Source organism: Quercus suber, unplaced genomic scaffold (genome assembly GCF_002906115.3).
Source record: "Quercus suber isolate HL8 unplaced genomic scaffold, Cork oak 2.0 scaffold_662, whole genome shotgun sequence".
Classification (NCBI taxonomy): domain Eukaryota; kingdom Viridiplantae; phylum Streptophyta; class Magnoliopsida; order Fagales; family Fagaceae; genus Quercus; species Quercus suber.
Window position 1 is genome coordinate 267,187 of NW_027070103.1, and position 19,487 is coordinate 286,673.

Sequence of the window (19,487 nt, forward strand, 5' to 3'; positions counted from 1 at the left end):
TTCATTCCCTCCCATTCCTCCCAATTTCGGGGGGAATGAAAATTTGAGATTTGAAGGGAATAGAGAGGAATGAGTGTTCCCTCCTACCGATTCCATTCCCTCCCACTTAAACTCCCAAACAAGGGAATGGACTTTCCATTCCCTCCATTAAAACTCCCAAACAAGAGAAGGGAAGAATATTCTAAAATTATTCTTTTTATTCCTTTCTATTCCATTCCATTCCCTCCTCCCAAGCGGAGCCTTAAACTTCTTCTCAAATCTAGATACAAGCTCGTTGTTCTTGCAAAATCTCCTTAAAAAATGGCCATAATTCTGCCTCGTGCTCCTTTTGTTTAGCTTTTGATGAACTTTTAACCATAACCAAACAAATGATTCACACACACTCACACACATAGAGGAAGCATCCTGTAACCCCCAAACATTAGTAATTAACCCAGATTTACGCATATTCCATATAATTTGAATTTTTCTTCTAAAAAAAAAATAACAAAGTTATTACCGAAATTATATGATGCTAACTATGTATGATTAAAATTTTCACCTAATTATTCTGAAAATAAATTTATGAAACTATCCCTTACATTTAATTTATTTATTATTATTAGAGGAAAAACCAATCAACCCAGACCATCAAAAATCACCAATCACAAACGACACTATAAAAAATTTAGGATCTTTTCAATAACCCCAAAGCAGAATCAGCAACAACATAAACAAACACACACAAAGACCTAAATGCAAATTCAAAAAAGGGAAAAGTTGAGAGAAAGTACCCGTAGAAGAGTGGAGAAAGATCGGCGATGGGGCTTGGGTAACAGATCGGCGATGGGGCGTGGCCTGTGTGGGTCGGTGATGGCTGATTGAACGGATGGGTGAGGATGATGGATGAACGGCACTGGGCTTCGAAGATGGGTGAGGAGGATGATGAATCGGGTCGACGATGGTGCGATCGGTGCGATGGAGCATGAGCTGTAGAGACAGCTTGGTGAGGACGACGATGAATCGGTGAGGATGATGGATGAATCGGCGGTGAGAGGTTGATGAGAAGGATGAGAGACAGGTGAGAGTCTGAGAAAGGTCTGTCTTTGAGAAAGAGAGAATGACTGTGAAACGACAGAGGGGTAAGATCGGGCTTTCAGAGATGGAGGCTGATGTGCTATTAGAGAGGCTAGGTATGAAAATTTTTAGTTTAATATTTATACAAAGCCTGGAGAATATCTTAATGTGAAGGTATTCTTCTCTTTCGATGGTTAAACCATTACATTGAGTTTCTGGAAACTGTTCCTTGAACCTTAATGTAGGTTTGGATATGTGACATATAAGTCGTAATATCGGTCTAAGTAATTTCTAATTTGATTTCCTTAACTTGCATCGAAGCTAAAGTTTGGTGATCCTAAAAAAGTAATTAATTTAATGAATCTTTGGAGCCTTGTATACTTCACATCCTGACCAATATAATTTTTTTTCAAAAAATAAATTTGATTGATTTCAGGATAATTACAGTAAACCCACCTGAGGTTAGGCCCGTTTTCACTATACCTACCTGTGGTTCAAAACTTATCACTTTACCCACCTGAACTTCAATCCATTACTCCCCCGTTGCCCACCTCACCCTCAGACGTTAGAAAAACACATTTTTATTCCAAATTAGAACATAACACGTATCAAACAACACGAACTCACTCTCTTTTCCTCACGAGTTTCTAGAAAATCCCTGTTACCATCAAAATTTGAAACCCAGTATACACGAAAATTGCAAAGTCAAAACAAAAACAAGAAAGTCAAAAATTGACCAAAAAACAAAATCAACAAAGCATTTGAGTGAATGGGTCTCTCATGGTTGAAGATCTAATTAAACTAAGCACCCATAAAGTCTGATCAAGTACAAAATTTTCAAAGAAACTCACGCAAAAGGAGAAGGCTCAACAAAGAGAGCAATACGGTGAGGCCTTGATAAGGCCTCAGAATCAAGCAAAGGAGCATTCATCTCCCCTTCTTCTCTAACCTCAGTGATAGTTATACTGTTGTTGCTAATGTTACCGTCTGCTTTAGCAACAAAAAGCTCTCTTTTTATGGCACAAACTCTTTGACCCTTCAAGAAAACACAACCCAGAAGCTTGTTTGGCAAAAAGGTTAATAGGTTTTGTTCTTTGGGAGCTAAAGTTGGAAACTTTAAAGGAAAACTTTGAGTACAAAGAAGGAGAAGAATAAGGTGAAAATGAAAAGGATGAAGCACAGGCAGAGAAAGATGGAGGAGAGAGAGTGGGATTTATAGAGAGAGAAGACGTGGTCATGATGGTTAAATAAGAGAGAGTGTTTGTTTATAAATATTCTCTAGGCTGTGTATATTTGTGTTTCAAAATTTAAAAATCCCAGCTACGCGAAAATCCCAGTAGATTCCCCATTATCAACTTCCTATGAATCAAAGCTACCATCAAAACTTGAAACCCCAGCTCAGAACCATAAAGCAGAAATGTCGTACCTGGTGATGATTTATCTTCAAATATTCAATACCTCAAGACAACGCAAAGTCAGAACCTCACCCTCACACGAAAGCACGATCAAAAAAATCAAAACCCCAACTCAGTTACAGGGATTTTCGCGTCTCTAAGGCTCGTGAGGAAAAAATAGTGAGTTGTTGTTTGATCCGTGTTATGTTCTAATTTGGAATAAAAATGTGTTTTTCTAACGTCTGAGGGTGAGGTGGGCAACGGGGGAGTAACGGATTGAAGTTCAGGTGGACAAAGTGATAAGTTTTAAACCACGGGTAGGCAAAGTAAAAACGGGCCTAACCTCAGGTGAGTTTACTGTAATTATCCCTTGATTTTCCCTAGTGTAGGTTATGTTAAATAATTATTTGAGTACCGAATAGTTATGATAGTTATTTTAGTCTCCAGCTTCTGTGGGATGCTTTGCTCCTAATGTTATGAGGGATTCAGTAAATTATATCTTTTATCTATTTGCTTTTACAGGAGGTGCATTACAATCAGCATGGTATGTTGCTTTTAGAGGGGCAGTGCATCTATCGTTTGGGTGATAGCTGGCAAGAGTTTTTAAGAGCTGAGAGTGTGTTATGATGTGAATATGTTTCCTGCTGATGTCGTCTGAAATGGACAACAATTATTTGATGATATTGTAGACTAATGTGAAAATAGTTAGTAGGAAATGGGAGTTTACTTAGGATTACCTGATTTATTTTGTACCTCTCAATTGACCTAACGATTTGGCATTCAGCAGGATGCCTACCTATGCTTTACATCTTATCTTGGACCATGGTTGCATTAAACTGAATGGTGCCAGTGCATACAAGAGTATTATGCTCTTTGGCTTAATATTGATATGTCTTAGTTTTAGCATACTATAGCTCTCACGTTTGATGCGTCCCCACTTAATTTATTGTTTTTTTTTTTTTTTTGCTTATTGTAATGCCAAAATTTGTGTATTTATTGTGATAATGGCTCTTATTTGGTAGTAACTATATGAATTATGCAGCAGAATGAACACCTTCCAGCATCCTTTATGATCTTACTCACTTTTCTAAGAGATCACTATTTCAACACATTTCTATTCTATTTGGATCCACAATAACTGGCCGTAAGATCAGCAACACAGTCAACGACTCTTTACAAGTGTAATCAATCCTAGCAATTAAAATTAAAGCACCTTTGGTTTGTACAATTTCTAACAAGTTTTGAAATGTCTAAGAAATGTTGCTTGGCTTTGCCAGAGTCTGTGACAGTTGATGAATTTTCTTATTAATTGCAATATTTTAAGTTTTGTTTACAGTTATGAGTTATGCCTGTGTTCTCTCTGATTTTTCCAGTTTTTACCAGCTACTGCCACATGCTAAATCATTTCTAATTGCATTCTCTATTTTCATAAATAGGTATCTGACTGAAGCTGGTGATGTCATTTGGATGGCTCCGTTTGTGCCCCAATGGTAAGTGATAAATATATTCCGTTTTTTTTTTTTTTTCCTGGATGAATTAAAGTGATAATAATATGCAGAAGTGCATTGCATCTTCCTTCAGTATGGTCTAAATCAATAAACAATGACATCTTTTGCAACCTTTTCATGTAATAAGCACATAGATGTAATTGCATGGTTCTCTGGTGACTGATTTACCTATTATATAATGTGCGAACTGTAGCTCTCACACGCTACACACATTACTTTGAATCAATAACTTGTCGTCACAATCTATAAGACACAGACATGGGTACGGATATAACACAGTGACAGGAGAAATTTTTGAAAAATTATAACATCACACGGTAGTTACTACATCAATACAACACCCTAGATGAATTGTCCGTGCTTCCTAAGTCATAACTCATAATGTGATATATGCATCAATTTATCATAAATCTAGTAATTTGCAGCAGGAATGCCATTTTCTCCTGTTTTTAAGTTGGCCAGAAAAAGAAAAAAATTGTCGGAAATATGGCATAAAATTATGGGAAATAACTGTATTGGATAATAAAATTTAACGATCTGTGACAAAACGTATTAACAAGAATCAATCTTTCTTTCTCAGTTCAGATCTAATGTTTGAGAGTGAATTTTAAATTTATTTTTTCTTTGAAGAAAAAGAGAGAGAAAAAAAATTAACAGAGTAATCAGAGAGATAGAGAATTGACGATTATGATGATGAGAGCAAAAGAGGGGTGGTGAATTTGATTGTGGATTAATTTTGTATCAGTATAATTTGGCGTAGAATGAGATTATTTTATAGTTAATTCTTTGCTATTGTGGATTAATTCTTTACATCTCAAGCATTTTTGAGTCTGGGATATGAGTTAAGTGGCTTAAGCTTTGTTTGGAAACCGAGAAAATCCCACTGGGATTTTAATAATTTTTTTTTTTGTCTTAAAATTTTTTATTTAAATGCAGATTTCGCAATTTTTTTTTTTAGAGGGAGATTTGGCATTTTTAAAATATTAAATAAAATATTTTATAACTACACTCTCCTCTTTCAAGTTTGAAAGAATGACACTCCACCCAAAACTTTAAAAAAAAAAAATCTTCTCCTCTTGACATCTAATTGACTAAACTTTATTAAATTAATATTAAAAATATTGTGCATTGACTTGCCCTTTGCTTAAGGGTAGGTTTCCAAAATTATCTTAATTCATAATTAAAATTTATTGTTTTAAACTTTTAATTATTAAAGTGTATTTTAAAATATTAAAATTGAATTTTGCCTACTAATTTTTTTCTTTTTTTTCAATGAGTTATGTAGAGATTTGTTGTTGCAAGTATTTTGGTGCTTGATATATTTTGCATTTTTATTCTAGATTTATCAATTATTTTTTTTACTAATTATTGTTAAATTTTTGTAAAGAGATCTTTATAAAGATTTAGAATATTTCATTACTAATATAAACAAAATGAGAGGAGTGTTAATTTTTTCAAACCTCAAGAAAGAGGAGTGTTTTTTCCCTTCAAGTTTGAGGTAAAGCGTCATTCCCCCAAACATCAAGAGAAAGAAAAGTAATTACTCCAATATTTTATTATTATTTTATTGGCTTCATAGGTGTGAAATATGCTAGCTATGCATGTCATGTGTCACATAAGTATTTTTTGTTAGTAAGTTAATAACAGAAACCAAACTGACTTTAAGTTGAAAATAACAGAACCAAATTGACTACTATGAAAATATAGGGATCAAATTAACTATAATGCCAAAATGTAGATATCAAAATAATATTTTCGCCCAAAAAAAAAATTGAATAAACACAAAAGTTTAATTATTGATACCAATTTTTTTATCTTCACTAATTTTATTAGGATAAATGCTACGTTCACAACATTTTTACAACAAAATGTTGTGGACATAGCATTTCTCTTTTATTATAAGGTATATATTGTAAGGTTCCACCTACTCGAGGAGAGTAAGAGAATCAGGACAATTGATATCCCTAAAAGACTTAAGGAAAGGAGAAGAGACAATAGTGAAGGCAAGGATGGTGGGGGGAAGTTTCGTGATATGCATCCCACCTCCGCATTCAATAACCTACACCAACCTTATTGGCTGCATTAATGTGGAAATGACCCCTGAACAGTAGCTTCACAGTTAGCAGGTCCTTCTACCGCCTTCTACAGGGTCTTGATGGGACAAGTATCCTGATAAATGCTTTGAGACATACAAGTGAAAGGCTATGATGCATGGAAAAATGCTATAAAGGGAAAGAAACCCCCCACAAAAAGGGGATGGGCATTTTTCTAAGGACCAAGAGAACTGGAAAGAGAATAGTTAATGGCCTTGTGTAAAACTTGAACTAAACTTATATACAAGAGATTGATCCTTAGACTTACCCAAGGGGGACATTATCCTCAATTGCTGTTTAAATCACGCTTATTTGTTACTTTGGGCTCTTCGGACTTAGCTTAAAATTTCACTTGAGTTAGTTTCTCACTCTCTTTTTAAAGATTCTATTGTTTGGGCCTGATTTGAAGGACAATGTATCACTAATCTAAGTGGGTTTGTGCCTTTATTTTTTGAGTCCTTACAATTATATTAACATTTTTATTCTTCTTTCTCTTACTATTCTCCACAAAAAATATATATTGTTATATTAACATTTTTTTTATGGCTTTTGTCGAACAACCCCCCCTCCCCCCAAACCCCCCACACACACCTTTATAAAAAAATAAAAATAAAAAAGCCTCCTTTAATGTAGGAGTTCAAGACATGTTTGCCCCATCCAAATAAATTTAAATATGATATATTAATTTTAAAAATAGATAAATGATAAATTCATTGCATTTGTTTTGTTCTCCAAATAAATTTAAATATGATATATTAATTTTTTAAAATATAGATAAATGATAAATTCATTGCATTTGTTTTTTTCTCCTATTCAAGAAGATTAGAAGACTTAGCAATGAGGACATGAACCAAAGGAACCACGAGGAAGTTGATTAATATAGTGGTATATGTAGTATATTTAAATTTCAGGTTTTTTGTGGTCTAAAATTATGTATAAAATTAAATTTATAGATAAATAAAATCTTATTTACATGAAATTGAGCATATATATTAATTAAGAACATAAAAAACATGCAATCAAACAATTAAAATTTTAAAATATATAATAATGTTAATTTTTTTAGTGTGAGTTGTGGTTATTAGTTACAACCAAATTTGTAACAAAGCTTTGTCTTTTTGATGATTATAAATGATGATTATCCGTCATAACATAATTATAAAAAATGAGATTTTAATTATAAAAAATTGCAAACCAAAACGAGAGTTCCAATCAGTACTTTGGTTGCTAACATCGCCACTCTTGTCCTTTAAAAATGCTAATTTCCTGTGCCCACTCTTTTTATAATTTTCCGATTTTAGTCCCATTTTTTATTATTCTAAAAGATAATCCAGGGCTTCCAGCCTTTTTGAACATTTTCTTGATTATATATTTGTATAGTATCTTCTTTATTTAATTAATATATTTGCATTATCCAACAAGATGAAATAATTATCTTAAATAATTAAAGCAATTGGCACTATCCTCTTGGAATTATCCAGTGCCTAGTCTACCAACTAAAATTCAATCTAATAGGAATTAATCTTTCAATTAATTTTTAGTTAATTTTTTAAAGACCAATCAAAGGTAATGACTAAAGTAGACTTTGGTCCTTAAAGTTTAAGTTTGTTTTCATTTTAGCCCTTTACATTTCAAAATTTGTCTTTTTATTTGATTTCATTTTCATATTGACCCTCACATCTATTTCTGTTAGTAATTTGACCTTTAAGTGATATCTATTAAACCACCTCACCCATTTAATGTCACGTATTATGTAATTATTAACAAAAATAGACAACATGACCTATATGTAAATGAGATCAAACCTAAATGGGAAATTTTTGAAGTGTAAAGCACTAAAAGTAAATATAAATAAAAACCCAAAACTTTAAGTGCCAAAAGTGCACTTTGGTAAAAATTAATCTAAGATCATGTTAATCATGTATATTTATAATAAGACTATATCTTGACCAATCAAAATTAAGCTTTCTTCACCACTACGCACCCTTAGCGTGATGATCATTCCACAAGTATTAAGTTCTTGTGGGGTGGGAGGTAAGGGTTGAGATTTTAAGTCTCAAGAGAGAAATTTCATAGACATATACATTTAGATTAGATTATAGTAGAATTTCTATTTTGTATAAAAATAAAATAAAATAAAATAAAATAAAATAAAAAGCTTTTATCAAACTATGGTCAAAGCATTGTTTTATACATGGAAAAGACCAATTTATCCTTGATTACATCTTGAACACATGTAATGTGAATTTTAAGTTCAAGCTCAATTATGGATTTTTTTTTTTTTTTATCCCTGTTAATTATCATTTTCCCTTAGTTCTAAAAAGATTGAAAAATGTGGATTCTAATGTTTTCTATACTAGGATGTCTAAAGTAAGATTTTCCCTAGATTTTTAGAACTGCGACGATCCTTGCTTTTGGTTCCCTGAGTAATCCCTTCTCCTATTTTTCTTGGGACTGGGGCAAGGGCCATGATTTGGCCTTCTCATCTGGTTGCATTGCTTCTTAGAATCTAAACTTTAGATTTGCCAGAAGTAATCGTTTGACTTTTGCATCCTACAATGGCTGGGCTCTTGATCGCATCCCTTGATAGTCAACGTTATAGCTTAACCACTACTACTTCCACTAGGGTGGGAAAATATAATAATATGTATCTTTGTTATGCTGAAAGCCACTAAGCTAGTAGAGCTTGGTGTATACCATTGTTGGCGATCACCTCCACGATGTCTTTGACATGGAGCGAGGGTCCTATAGCATTCATGTTGTTAGGACTGCTAAATTATGTATGCAGGGCTACCCCTAGAAGGAGATTTTTTTATAAAACGTTTGATTTACGATTCTCACGTGCAACACCTATTGTAAAGGGTACATACTTTCTCTATTTTGAGGGGTATTTGTAGGGTTCCCCTAATGAAAGTTGGCGGGTTTTTACCCATGTAGTAAGGCAAAGAGTTTGATAAACGCTAACCTTTGAAATAGAGATGGTATTTCATGAAATAGTCTAATGAGACTTACAGTAGTAGGGCTTACACAAGTGGAACACATACATTTTGTAAAAGACGAGTATCATTAAAAAAAAAAATCAAATTGATGGAAGGGACGTGATTCGAATATAGCTTTTTTCCATAGTTGCCTTCAAAATTTTCTATTTTGAATAGATGAATTTATTTTGGACCTCAACTCAAAAATCAAAAGGGTAATGTTACTGTCAAAAATTATTTTAATAATATTTTTACAAATTATTAATGTGTTAAATTCTTAATAATTATCATATATACCCACAAAATAACATAACTTTTTTTACTTACTAATTAATTGTTCACTATATCATTAATTTGTACAAAAATTTATAAAATTGTGTGTGACTTAAGTATTTTCCAAATAAGGAAAAGACTGAAGAGTTCATCAAGAGTCTAGATGGCCCACACTCAATTCAGGTATGGCCTGCACTACAGCCCATCAAATACAACCACCAATCTTACTTTTTCTCAACACACAGGACACCATCACCACCACGATAGCCGACCAATAAGGCAACATCAAGAACGAAGGATCAACAACACACATGGCATCCGTACAATGAATGCAATTCGTGGGGCTCCCAACCCCATTAGTCAGCGGCTGGTGAGTGATGGATTCAACTGCCAACCCTACTACTCTCTTCTATTTTGCGCGCACTCTAGCATCACTCCAAGACTCACCCAACACCACCACCACCACCACCACCAACGACTTCCTTCCTTTAAAAACTACTCCACAAGACCCCACCCCACCCTACCACAACCACAACCACAACCCCCACCACCATCATGTCCACCCCACGCAGGGTCCCACCACCATGCTGGACCCACGACGAAACCATAGCTCTAATCTCGTCCTTCAACGACAAGTGGCTCAGCCGCAGTGGCAGCCGCGGCAGCCTCAGCGCCTCCGAATGGGAAGCAGTGGCTACCGACGTCACTTCCAAATCCTCCACCCAGTGCCGCCACAAGATGGAGAAGCTCCGCAAACGCTACCGTTCCGAAAAGCAAAAGCACAATCATCACTCTTTCGTCTCTTCCTGGGTCCTCTTCCCTCTCTTGGACGATATAGAAGCGCGCTCTTCCTCTTCTTTTTCTTCTTTTCCGTCTCCGGTGCCGCCCAAGAAGAAGAAAATTGCTCAGACTAATGATAATTCTGACTCTGTTCCTGGTTTTGGAAATGGGATTTCTATTAAAACCCTTTCCGATAGGAATTCGATTTCTCAGGCTTTGACGGCCAAAAGTTTTTCCAAAGTTGGTGGGAGTTTCAATGCTGATCGTGAATTTTACCGCAAATCGAGAGGTGGGTCTGGCGTAGAAAGCTTAGTCGGTCAAAATTTGGTGGCGCCTCAGGAGATTAGGTCGAGAAGCTATAGCACCGTTACGGATAGTTGTAGTTCTAAGCCTGATTTTGATGAAAATGTTGGTGGGTTTCCTGTGAGAACCTTAGGTGAAAGGAATTTGGTGCCCCCGGGGTTTGAGCAGAAGAATAATTCTGTTAAATTAGGTGAGAAGTTTAGTCCGGAGTTTAAACACAAGCATAGGATGGACTATGCCATTGACAAAAGAGGTGGGAATTCTGTGAATTCGAGAATTAGTCCGAAGAATTCGAATTTTGAATTGAAGGATAGGAATGTGGTTCGGAAGAAGAGGGAGGTGGTGGGTTCGTTTGCGGCAGTGGTTTCGTCGATTAAGATGTTGGGGGAGGCGTATGTGAAGGTGGAGACGATGAAGATGGAAATGGCTATGGAGATTGAGAAAATGAGGATGGAGATGGAGGTGAAGCGCAACGAGGTGATACTCGAGTCACATAAACTTGCTGTGGAAGCCTTTCTGAATGCAATGTTTGATAGGAAAAAGAAGAAAGTGAAGGTGGTTTCAGTTGATTCTTAGATGGAAGTGAAGTTACAGTTCTACTTGGAATTTGCAAATTTAGGAAACTTTTTTCCGTAGGATGGAACTTTCACATGCTGCGGGTTTTAGTTTTGTAAGTTGGTTTTAACCTTTTGACTTTCTTTTCTTCATATAGTATATTCGAGGTTCAAAGATAAATGAATTATGTGAGTTGATTCACAAAGAATCATTGCGTATGTTTTTTGTGCTGTGCGTTTCCTTAAGCTTTTTACTCTTTACTTTCTGGTGGTTGAATTTGCAGAACTATAGGTTAGTTTTGCTCTTGAACGATGGCTTTAATTGTTACTGACAATGTATTAATTCTAGGGTTGCTGGGCTAAAAAATGTATACAACTAAACTTTGAACTTGTTTAATTTGGGCTTCTTGATGGAAGAAGTGACATGGAAGTTCATAATATTAGTTAAAAGGATATTTATTCCGAAATAGTTCAGCTAACTTTGAAAGACTTCCAAGAGGTTTGGTTATATTTAGAAACAAAATTTCATGTAAAAATAGAGGATTGGAGATGTCATTATTGTCTTCTTTGACATGAGCCTTTCTAAATGGCATTTCAAACCAAAGTTGCCATGGTCATCACCACCACCGATCTCCTTCCTTCATTTTTAAATTAACTGTTCTGGGTTTCAATGATTTGGGAATTGAGCTCAGACATTGTTTCTAGTAACATGACGACTGCATTTTTCCAACAAGGTATCACCTTTTGGACCTCAATGGCTTCCCTTTTCAGTTATGATAGAGTTTCGTCTTCCATCACAAAACTCATAAATCCGGCATTTTCATGCTGGGTAGAGGCATTGCATTGCTCAATCAATCAGGCCTACTATAGGGAAGCTCAGACAATTGGCTGGCTTGTATAAAAGAAAAGACGGCATTTGTGGTTGCACCCAAACTTTGAACTGGCCTAAACTTCACTGCTTTTTGCCAAAATCTGGCAAAGTAGGATGATGAGTCATAGGTCTTATATGGCTTTAAAGGTAAGCTGAATCCATAGAAATGGATACACTTTAATATTATAAATCTAAAGGTACATTTAGGGATCGTTTGAAAACAGTTTACTTAATTGAAATTGAAAATTTTTTGCTAAAAGTTAAAAATAAATAAATAAATAAAAACTAACTGAATAGTATAATAGAACCTATGAATAGTATCAAAAAGTGTAATGGAACCCATAAAAAATACCAAAAAGAAGCTACAAAATCAAATAAGCTTCAATTTTCATAATTTCCTAAACAGTCTCTTAGTATCACGTAAAATGAAGTGGCATCATGTACAATGTAAATATAAAAAATAAAACTTAACCATAAAATAGACTCTCCTCAAGTCTTACACATTATCAAAACAATTCTTATAGCTAGCCTCCAATAAGTTCTAATTATATGGAATATCTAGTACACAATAACAAGAGCTCTGTCCTTCTCAAAAATATAAATAATAAATAACAATAAGCTCTATCTTAAATGATACTCCCACTCTTTCAAAGAAAATTCACCGTATATATAAGGTCAAGATCAAGTTACACATAGTTTAACTTCAAACAATATTAATCAAATAACTTTTATTGAATTTATATTTTGAAAATCACTTTGTTAAATTTTATGTTCTCTATGTTCTTCAGTCCAATAGGCATTTTGTGCCAGTCAGGTTAATTTACAAATTGATCTATAAAATCATTTTTATGCACAATTTTAAAATACAAAAACTTGAAAATTAAATATTTTATAGATAATATTGTTAATGATTTCTCATCATCCTAAAATTTTGCAGGCATAGAGTGTATAAAAAGATCCAATAGTGTATTGTCAAAATTTGTATTTAATAAAAAAATATTGAGTAGTATAACATTGTTTAAAATTACACTACTTGAACATGAGTTCAAAACTGTACTCTACCCCATCGCAATTTTATTAGGATCACGAATGGAGTTGTTGTCATAATCTTTTGTAAGAGCTATAAATAAATTGAGTTGTTTATGAATGGTTTGGGCTCAGCTCAAGAGAAAACTTATTTATAATCGCTTATTTAGCAAACAAGTTAAGTTCAAGCCCAAGTTTAGGCTTGACTATTAAACAAGCCTAATTCAAATATAATAACATGTTCGTAAATCGTGACTCGTGAGTATGAGGTTCGATTTAAGTGTGTGTTTGTGTGTGTATATTGGATTGTTATAACTTATAAAATCTCAAATTAGTATTCGTAGTTTATTAATAATTATGTAGTCCAATTCTAGTAAAGTTATCTATAATTTTTAATAATGTAAGGTTGGTTAATCTAATTTTTATAAGTACATAAACAAAAATAGTTCTATCTAATTAACTCAATTTATATTTTTTTTTTTCATAAAAAGTTATATATTTATTAATTATTAGCATATATTTGTGAAAGGCTAAAAATTATAGTCATGGTGTTCGTGGTTTTAAAAATAGGACTAGTAAGAGAACTGAAAAAGAGAGTAGTTACCAATTCTCTAGTCTGACCGGGGTCAAACCAATGACATCAAAAATAATTTAACTAAAAATTTTAAAACTTTAAAAGTGTGAAAAAATTTCCTATTAATTATGTGTATACCTATGATAATGTTATTAAGTGTTATATTTTTAATAATGCTAATATTTTTTACACAACCTATATAACAAATAGTTTTAAATATTCTCCTAAAAAATAATATTACATTTTAAAAGGAATCTACTTTATATATATATATGAACAAAGTTTCTCTCCAAACTAGTTTGGAGAGAAACTCTTCAAACTTCTCATATATTTCTTTTTTGGGTGTGAATTTTGAAAATCTAACCGTTGAATTTTATTTTTCTTATGTTCTTAACATACATATCAAATTTCGTTCAAATTGGATGTTATTTACTATTTAATCAATTAACTTATTTTTTATATGCACTTTTAGATCACAAAAACTTGAAATTATAACATTTACTTGATAACATAGCAATTGATATTTGATCTTCTTGAAATTTTGTAAGCATTAAGAATGTAATAAAAACATACAATCTAACGGTTAGATTTTCAAAATTCACACTCAATATAAAGATATATGACGAGTTTGTAGGGTTTCTCTCCAAACTAGTTTGGAGAGAAACTTTGTTCTATATATATATATATATATTATCTACTTATATACTCCAAAATTGTATTGAATATTATTTTAAAATCCTCGTCAATTAGTTGTTGCCTCTTGCTTAAAAACATAAAAATAAAAATAGTTGGTGCCTTGAAGGTATCACCAATACTCTAAGAGTACCATAAATGCGTACTCTCCGAGTACCATAAATGCGTACTCTCCCTTCTCCCATAATAGTGAAACCCACAATTCATACAAGATGAAGGAGTATACATTTACTTCCCTAATATTCTATAATTTTCTGTACATATACATTTTTATTTTTATTTGAATTCCTCCCCCGACTATATTTGATCCCCCTAGCTGTTTGTGTTGTGCCATTATTCCAAATTTTCTTTCCCACAAGCATTAAATTCTTTTTTTTTATTGTTCCCTCAAATTTCTCTCTCTCCTTAAATTTCTTTCCCACAATCATTAAATGCATATCTTTTAAATAAAATAAGGGAAATGTTAACGAGTGCTGTGGGGGCATTGGTTAAGAATCTATTTTAAAAAAGTTTTTATATCACTTTTATGGGAAATGAAAAATGCTGTCAAAACATTAATTACTTTTTTCCCTTTTCCCATAAAAACTTTCTTTAATTGGATTGTTAACCAATGCCCTACGGCACTCGTTAACATGACTCATAAAATAAAATAAAAAATACAGCATGCCTCCGATGAGACCACTTTAAAGATTAAACTACATAAAAGTTGTGACACCTAATATAAAATAATAAATGTCCTAATAAATTTCTTAAATATAAAATAAAACTAAATAGGAAAAATTATTGTGTATTTTCAGAATACCATAAATGCATACTCTCTCCTCTCACATAAATATAGGACCCACCATTTTGTGAGAGGAAAAACTACACATTTATAGTTCTTCGAAGTACCTAATAATTTTCCTACTAAATAAGTTCCTAATATTTACATTGTTTTTTGCTTTTAATGCATTGATGTGGTTTCCTATTAAATAAGTTTGACACCTACTTTTCCACTCTTGCTTTTGATGGCATTAATGTCAACGTATTAATGAGAAATTTTTCCAAAACAAACTCCCTTTATCTCATTAAAGATTAAACTACATAAAAGTCATGACACCTAATATAAATAATAAATTTCCTAAATATAAAATTATACTAAATGCTCATACTAAATAGTTTCCTAATATTTGCCTTGTTTTTGGTTTTTAATACATTGATGTGGTTTCCTATTAAATAAGTTTGACACCTACTTTTCCTCTCTTACTTTTGATGGCATTAATGTGATCGTATTAATGAGAAATTTTGCCAAAACAAACTCCCTTTATCTCGTTAAAGATTAAACTGGATAAAGTCGTGACACCTTTTATTTATACAAAATAGAAATTCTACTCTAACCTAATTTAAGTATATATGTGTATGAAATTCGCTTCTAGAGACTTGAACTCTAGCCCTTGACCCCACACCCTATAAGCACTTATACTTATGGAGTGACCATCGCACTAAAAGTGCGTAGTGGTAAAAGTCATGACACCTAATATAAATAATAAATTTCCCAAATATAAAACAATACTAAATAGGTTCCTAATATTTGAATTGTTTTTTTTTTTTTTTTCATTTAATGCATTGATGTGATTTCCTAATAAATAAGTTTGAGACCTAATTTTCCACTCTTACTTTTAATTGCATTAATGTGATCATATTAATGAGAAATTTTGCCAAATTTCATCACATGCCTCTCACTTTAATTCAAAAGGGAAATGCTAACGAATACCCTTAAAATATTGGTTAATAATCCATTTAAAAAAAGTTTTTATGGGAAAAGAAAAAAAAAAGCAATTAATTTTTTGAAATAAAGTAAGAGGTATGTGATGAAATTTATTTGTGAGCAAAATTTCTCATTAATATGATCACATTAATGTAATTAAAAGTAAGAGTGGAAAATTAGGTCTCAAACTTATTTATTAGGAAATCACATCAATGCATTAAATGAAAAAAAACAATGCAAATATTAGAAACCTATTTAGTATTTTTTTTATATTTGGGAAATTTATTAGGATTAGCATGACCCATTTCAAAATTCAATATCCTTCTTTCAATAAAGTTTAATTTAATGAGGCTAGTTTTGGAAAATTGTACCTTTTTATGTTAAAAAATGCATTAAATGGTGTTCCTTTAAAAAATTATATTTTCTAAACATGCCAAACTTTTTTTTTTTTGAGAGAGAATCTCAATCTATGGCGTCCGCTCCTAATGATAATTTTTTATCATCAGACTAAGACACTAATCAGTTTTTGGTGTAGGCGGGGATTGAACCCCAGATCTCTTATTCAACCATCAGAGACTTTATCAATTGAGCTAGATGGAACCCACCATGCCAAACTAAATGGGTTGGAGGAAGTACTTTTTTGCATAGTTATTAAACTCAACCTAGATACTGACCCGGTCTATATGACCCAAGTTAGTTCAACTAGTAGGTCATCTGTCAAATTATAGGGTCAAATAAAAAATGTAGAAAAGAAAATATATATATATATATATAAGTTTGAGAAATCATAACACAAATATTTAAATTAAAAAATAGGCATAGATTCACAATTATAAAGTAGTCTTTTGATAGGATGAGAGTCTTGGAAGTAGGTAGACAGACAAAGAAGTGCATTTTTTTTATTAAAAAAAAAAATCTTTAAGTTTTCTCCTCTTTAAATTACCATATTATGACACATTAAAAAATAAATAAGGTAATTATTTATACAAAATGGAATGGTAAAGGGCTCCTCTATGATCATAGAAATGAATATAAAAAATGAAACGATATTTTAATGCTTACCAACTTGATCTTGTTGCTATAGGCAAAAAACATGCACAAACTATTTCATGAAGTATGTGTTCGGATAACCCAAAGTCTCAATGGTTAGCTCTCGGTTCCCTAGCTTTCATCTTTCAGTGTCAGTGTTGGCCCATTAGAGTGCTTTCGCTGTTGGTGTTCCTTCTAATCTCTACGTTTTTCACCACTCCACCAGAAATTCACTCTACCCCTATCGTACTCTAGCTTGGTAGTTTCTACTGCCTATCTAAGGTTGAGCCTCGGGATTTGACGACAGACTTAAAAAACCACCTACATACACTTAACACCCAATCATTATGGATAATGCTAGCATCCTCTGTATTACCCAAAGTGGACCTATAGATGTAATTTTATAAATTTTAGAAACTTAGCCATGTGATAAAAACTCATTCAGGTTACACGGGTCGCCACAAACCCATTGGGTTTGACTTGGTTTGACCTGCTCATGGGTAGAAATGGTCTATTTAAACACTTGGACTAATCTAGGTGTCAAGTCATCGGGTTTTCAGTGCAACCGGCCATGTTGGTCTAGGTTTAATAACTATGCTTTTTTTATCAAACAGAATTGATAAAAAAAACTAGTCTAACTGGTCTAGTTCTCAGTTGAACCATGTTTTCATTTTTTTTTTTTTTTTCCATTTCAGATACAACCGAACTGAATTTAGGCATAATTCATTGGTAGAACTAACTGAAATGATTTTTAAAACCATGACAGTGCTTATCTTATCTAGAAAATAAGGGTTTTTTTTTTTTTTTTTTAAGTTAGGAAAAGAATGAGTTAATTAGCTCGTGAACAAACTTAGGCTTGTTTGGCACCAAAAAAAAAAAAAAAAAAAAAAAAAAAAAAAAAAAAGCTTGAACATGTAATATTGTTAGGTGATGAACTCAAGCTTGGCTTGCATTCGAAATAAAATTAAATGAATTAATCCAAAACTTTTAATACTCCAATCAACTTGGCTTATTTATAGCAAATTTTTTTTATTATTAATTATTAGTAATAAACCTATTAGAATGTACAAGTACGGGAACATATGTATTTAATTTGATTCAAAGTTTTGAAAAAGTAAAATGTAAATAGAAATATATCTATAGTCTTGCCTCTGTTATGAAAACGCTGGAAATGTGTATTTATTTTTATATCCAAATCTAAATTTTAGAATACTGAAAATGAAAACTAAGTACAAATCTTCAAACCAAACCATTTTTTAGTGGTGGGTCCCTCCAAAACTGAAAATGAATATAGAAAACACCTACTTTTTTTTCAAACTAAACACTATTGTCGACTGAATGGTAGATGTAATTAATGTGATTGCCTAAGGCCCCAAGTAAAAAAAAGGACCCCAAATTTTAACCAATAGGGCTATTTATAACCAATAAATAAAATAATATTTTATTTTATTTTTTTTATCAAATGAAAAAAAAACAAAAAAGAGAGAGAAATGCAATGTCCACAACATTTCCACAACACATTTACATCAAATACTAAGTAGTAAGTTGTTATAGCCAGTTATTGATGGCAAAAAAATAATTATAATGGTAAGTTCAAATAGAAAATAAGAAGCAACTTAACACCTAGCATTTGTTGTAAAAAATATTTTGAATGTTACACTTCTCAAAAAAAAAAAAAAAAAAAAAAGAGCAATAACACAAAAAATTCACAACATTTTTCACAATAATTGAGTTAACAAACTTTTACTATTTCTCATTTAGGCCCACCATTAATATCTTCTTTTACTTATCACTATCAATTTGCCACATCAACAAGTGTGAAAAGTTTTGTCAAATTTTTTATATCTATAAACTTTCTAAAATAAGAAAAAATTATATGTGGTTCATGCTAATAAGTAATAATTTTGCATCTAAAACAAGATAATCAATTTTTGACTTTGGCCCTCAAATGCATCAAGCCACCCCTATTAAACAACCTCTAATAGGGACAGACCCAAGGGGGCCCAGGCCCCCCTGGTTGTAAGAAATTTTTTTTCTACTAGTTATATTTTTTTTATTTTTTGCAGTTGGGCCCCATATTCCAAAACCTTAGGCCCACCTCCCCTCCAATTAGCCTAGCTAGCCCATCCCATCTAGCAACCACCTAACCCAAAAACTTAACAACAAAACTTTTTTTTTTTTAATTTTTAAAATCCTAGTCAGCCTAGTATAAGAGCATTCAAATTAATTCATGCAAAAAAAATTCGTCTATTTTAGCATAAGAACCTACTTTTTCTATTTTACATACTTATTTTTCAAAACACTTCACATCAAATTATTTATTTTACACAATATTACATTAAATTATCAATTTTTCTTTTTTTCTTTTTTCCAAAAAAAATTCACACACAATAACCAACATACACACTCTTCCTTCGACCTCGAGATACATAAAGAAATATAAATAAATGAAATATGCAAAGTGAGTAATATCAGTATAAATTTACACAGCTACCATAAGAACTTTGCAAATAACGTATTTTTAGTTTGACTGATATAGATGATTTTGGAGGTTGAATGTGTAAAAGTGATACTTTTTTTTTCTTTCTATTTTGCATTGTTTGATGCA

At 32.3% G+C, this 19,487-nt stretch overlaps 1 protein-coding gene across 1 annotated transcript; it reads left to right on the plus strand.

The window, feature by feature from the left end:
• Positions 1-9,511: 9,511 nt before the first annotated feature.
• LOC111989169 (protein FIP2) lies at positions 9,512-11,158 on the plus strand. The gene has a single exon (XM_024020960.2). The coding sequence runs from the start codon at positions 9,858-9,860 to the stop codon at positions 10,959-10,961; it is 1,104 nt and encodes a 367-aa protein (XP_023876728.1). The 5' UTR covers positions 9,512-9,857; the 3' UTR covers positions 10,962-11,158.
• The last annotated feature ends 8,329 nt before the right edge of the window (positions 11,159-19,487 follow it).

Coding starts and splice junctions, on each gene's coding strand:
- LOC111989169 (XM_024020960.2), top strand. CDS start 9,858: ATGTCCACCCCACGCAGGGTCCCACCACCATGCTGGACCCACGACGAA.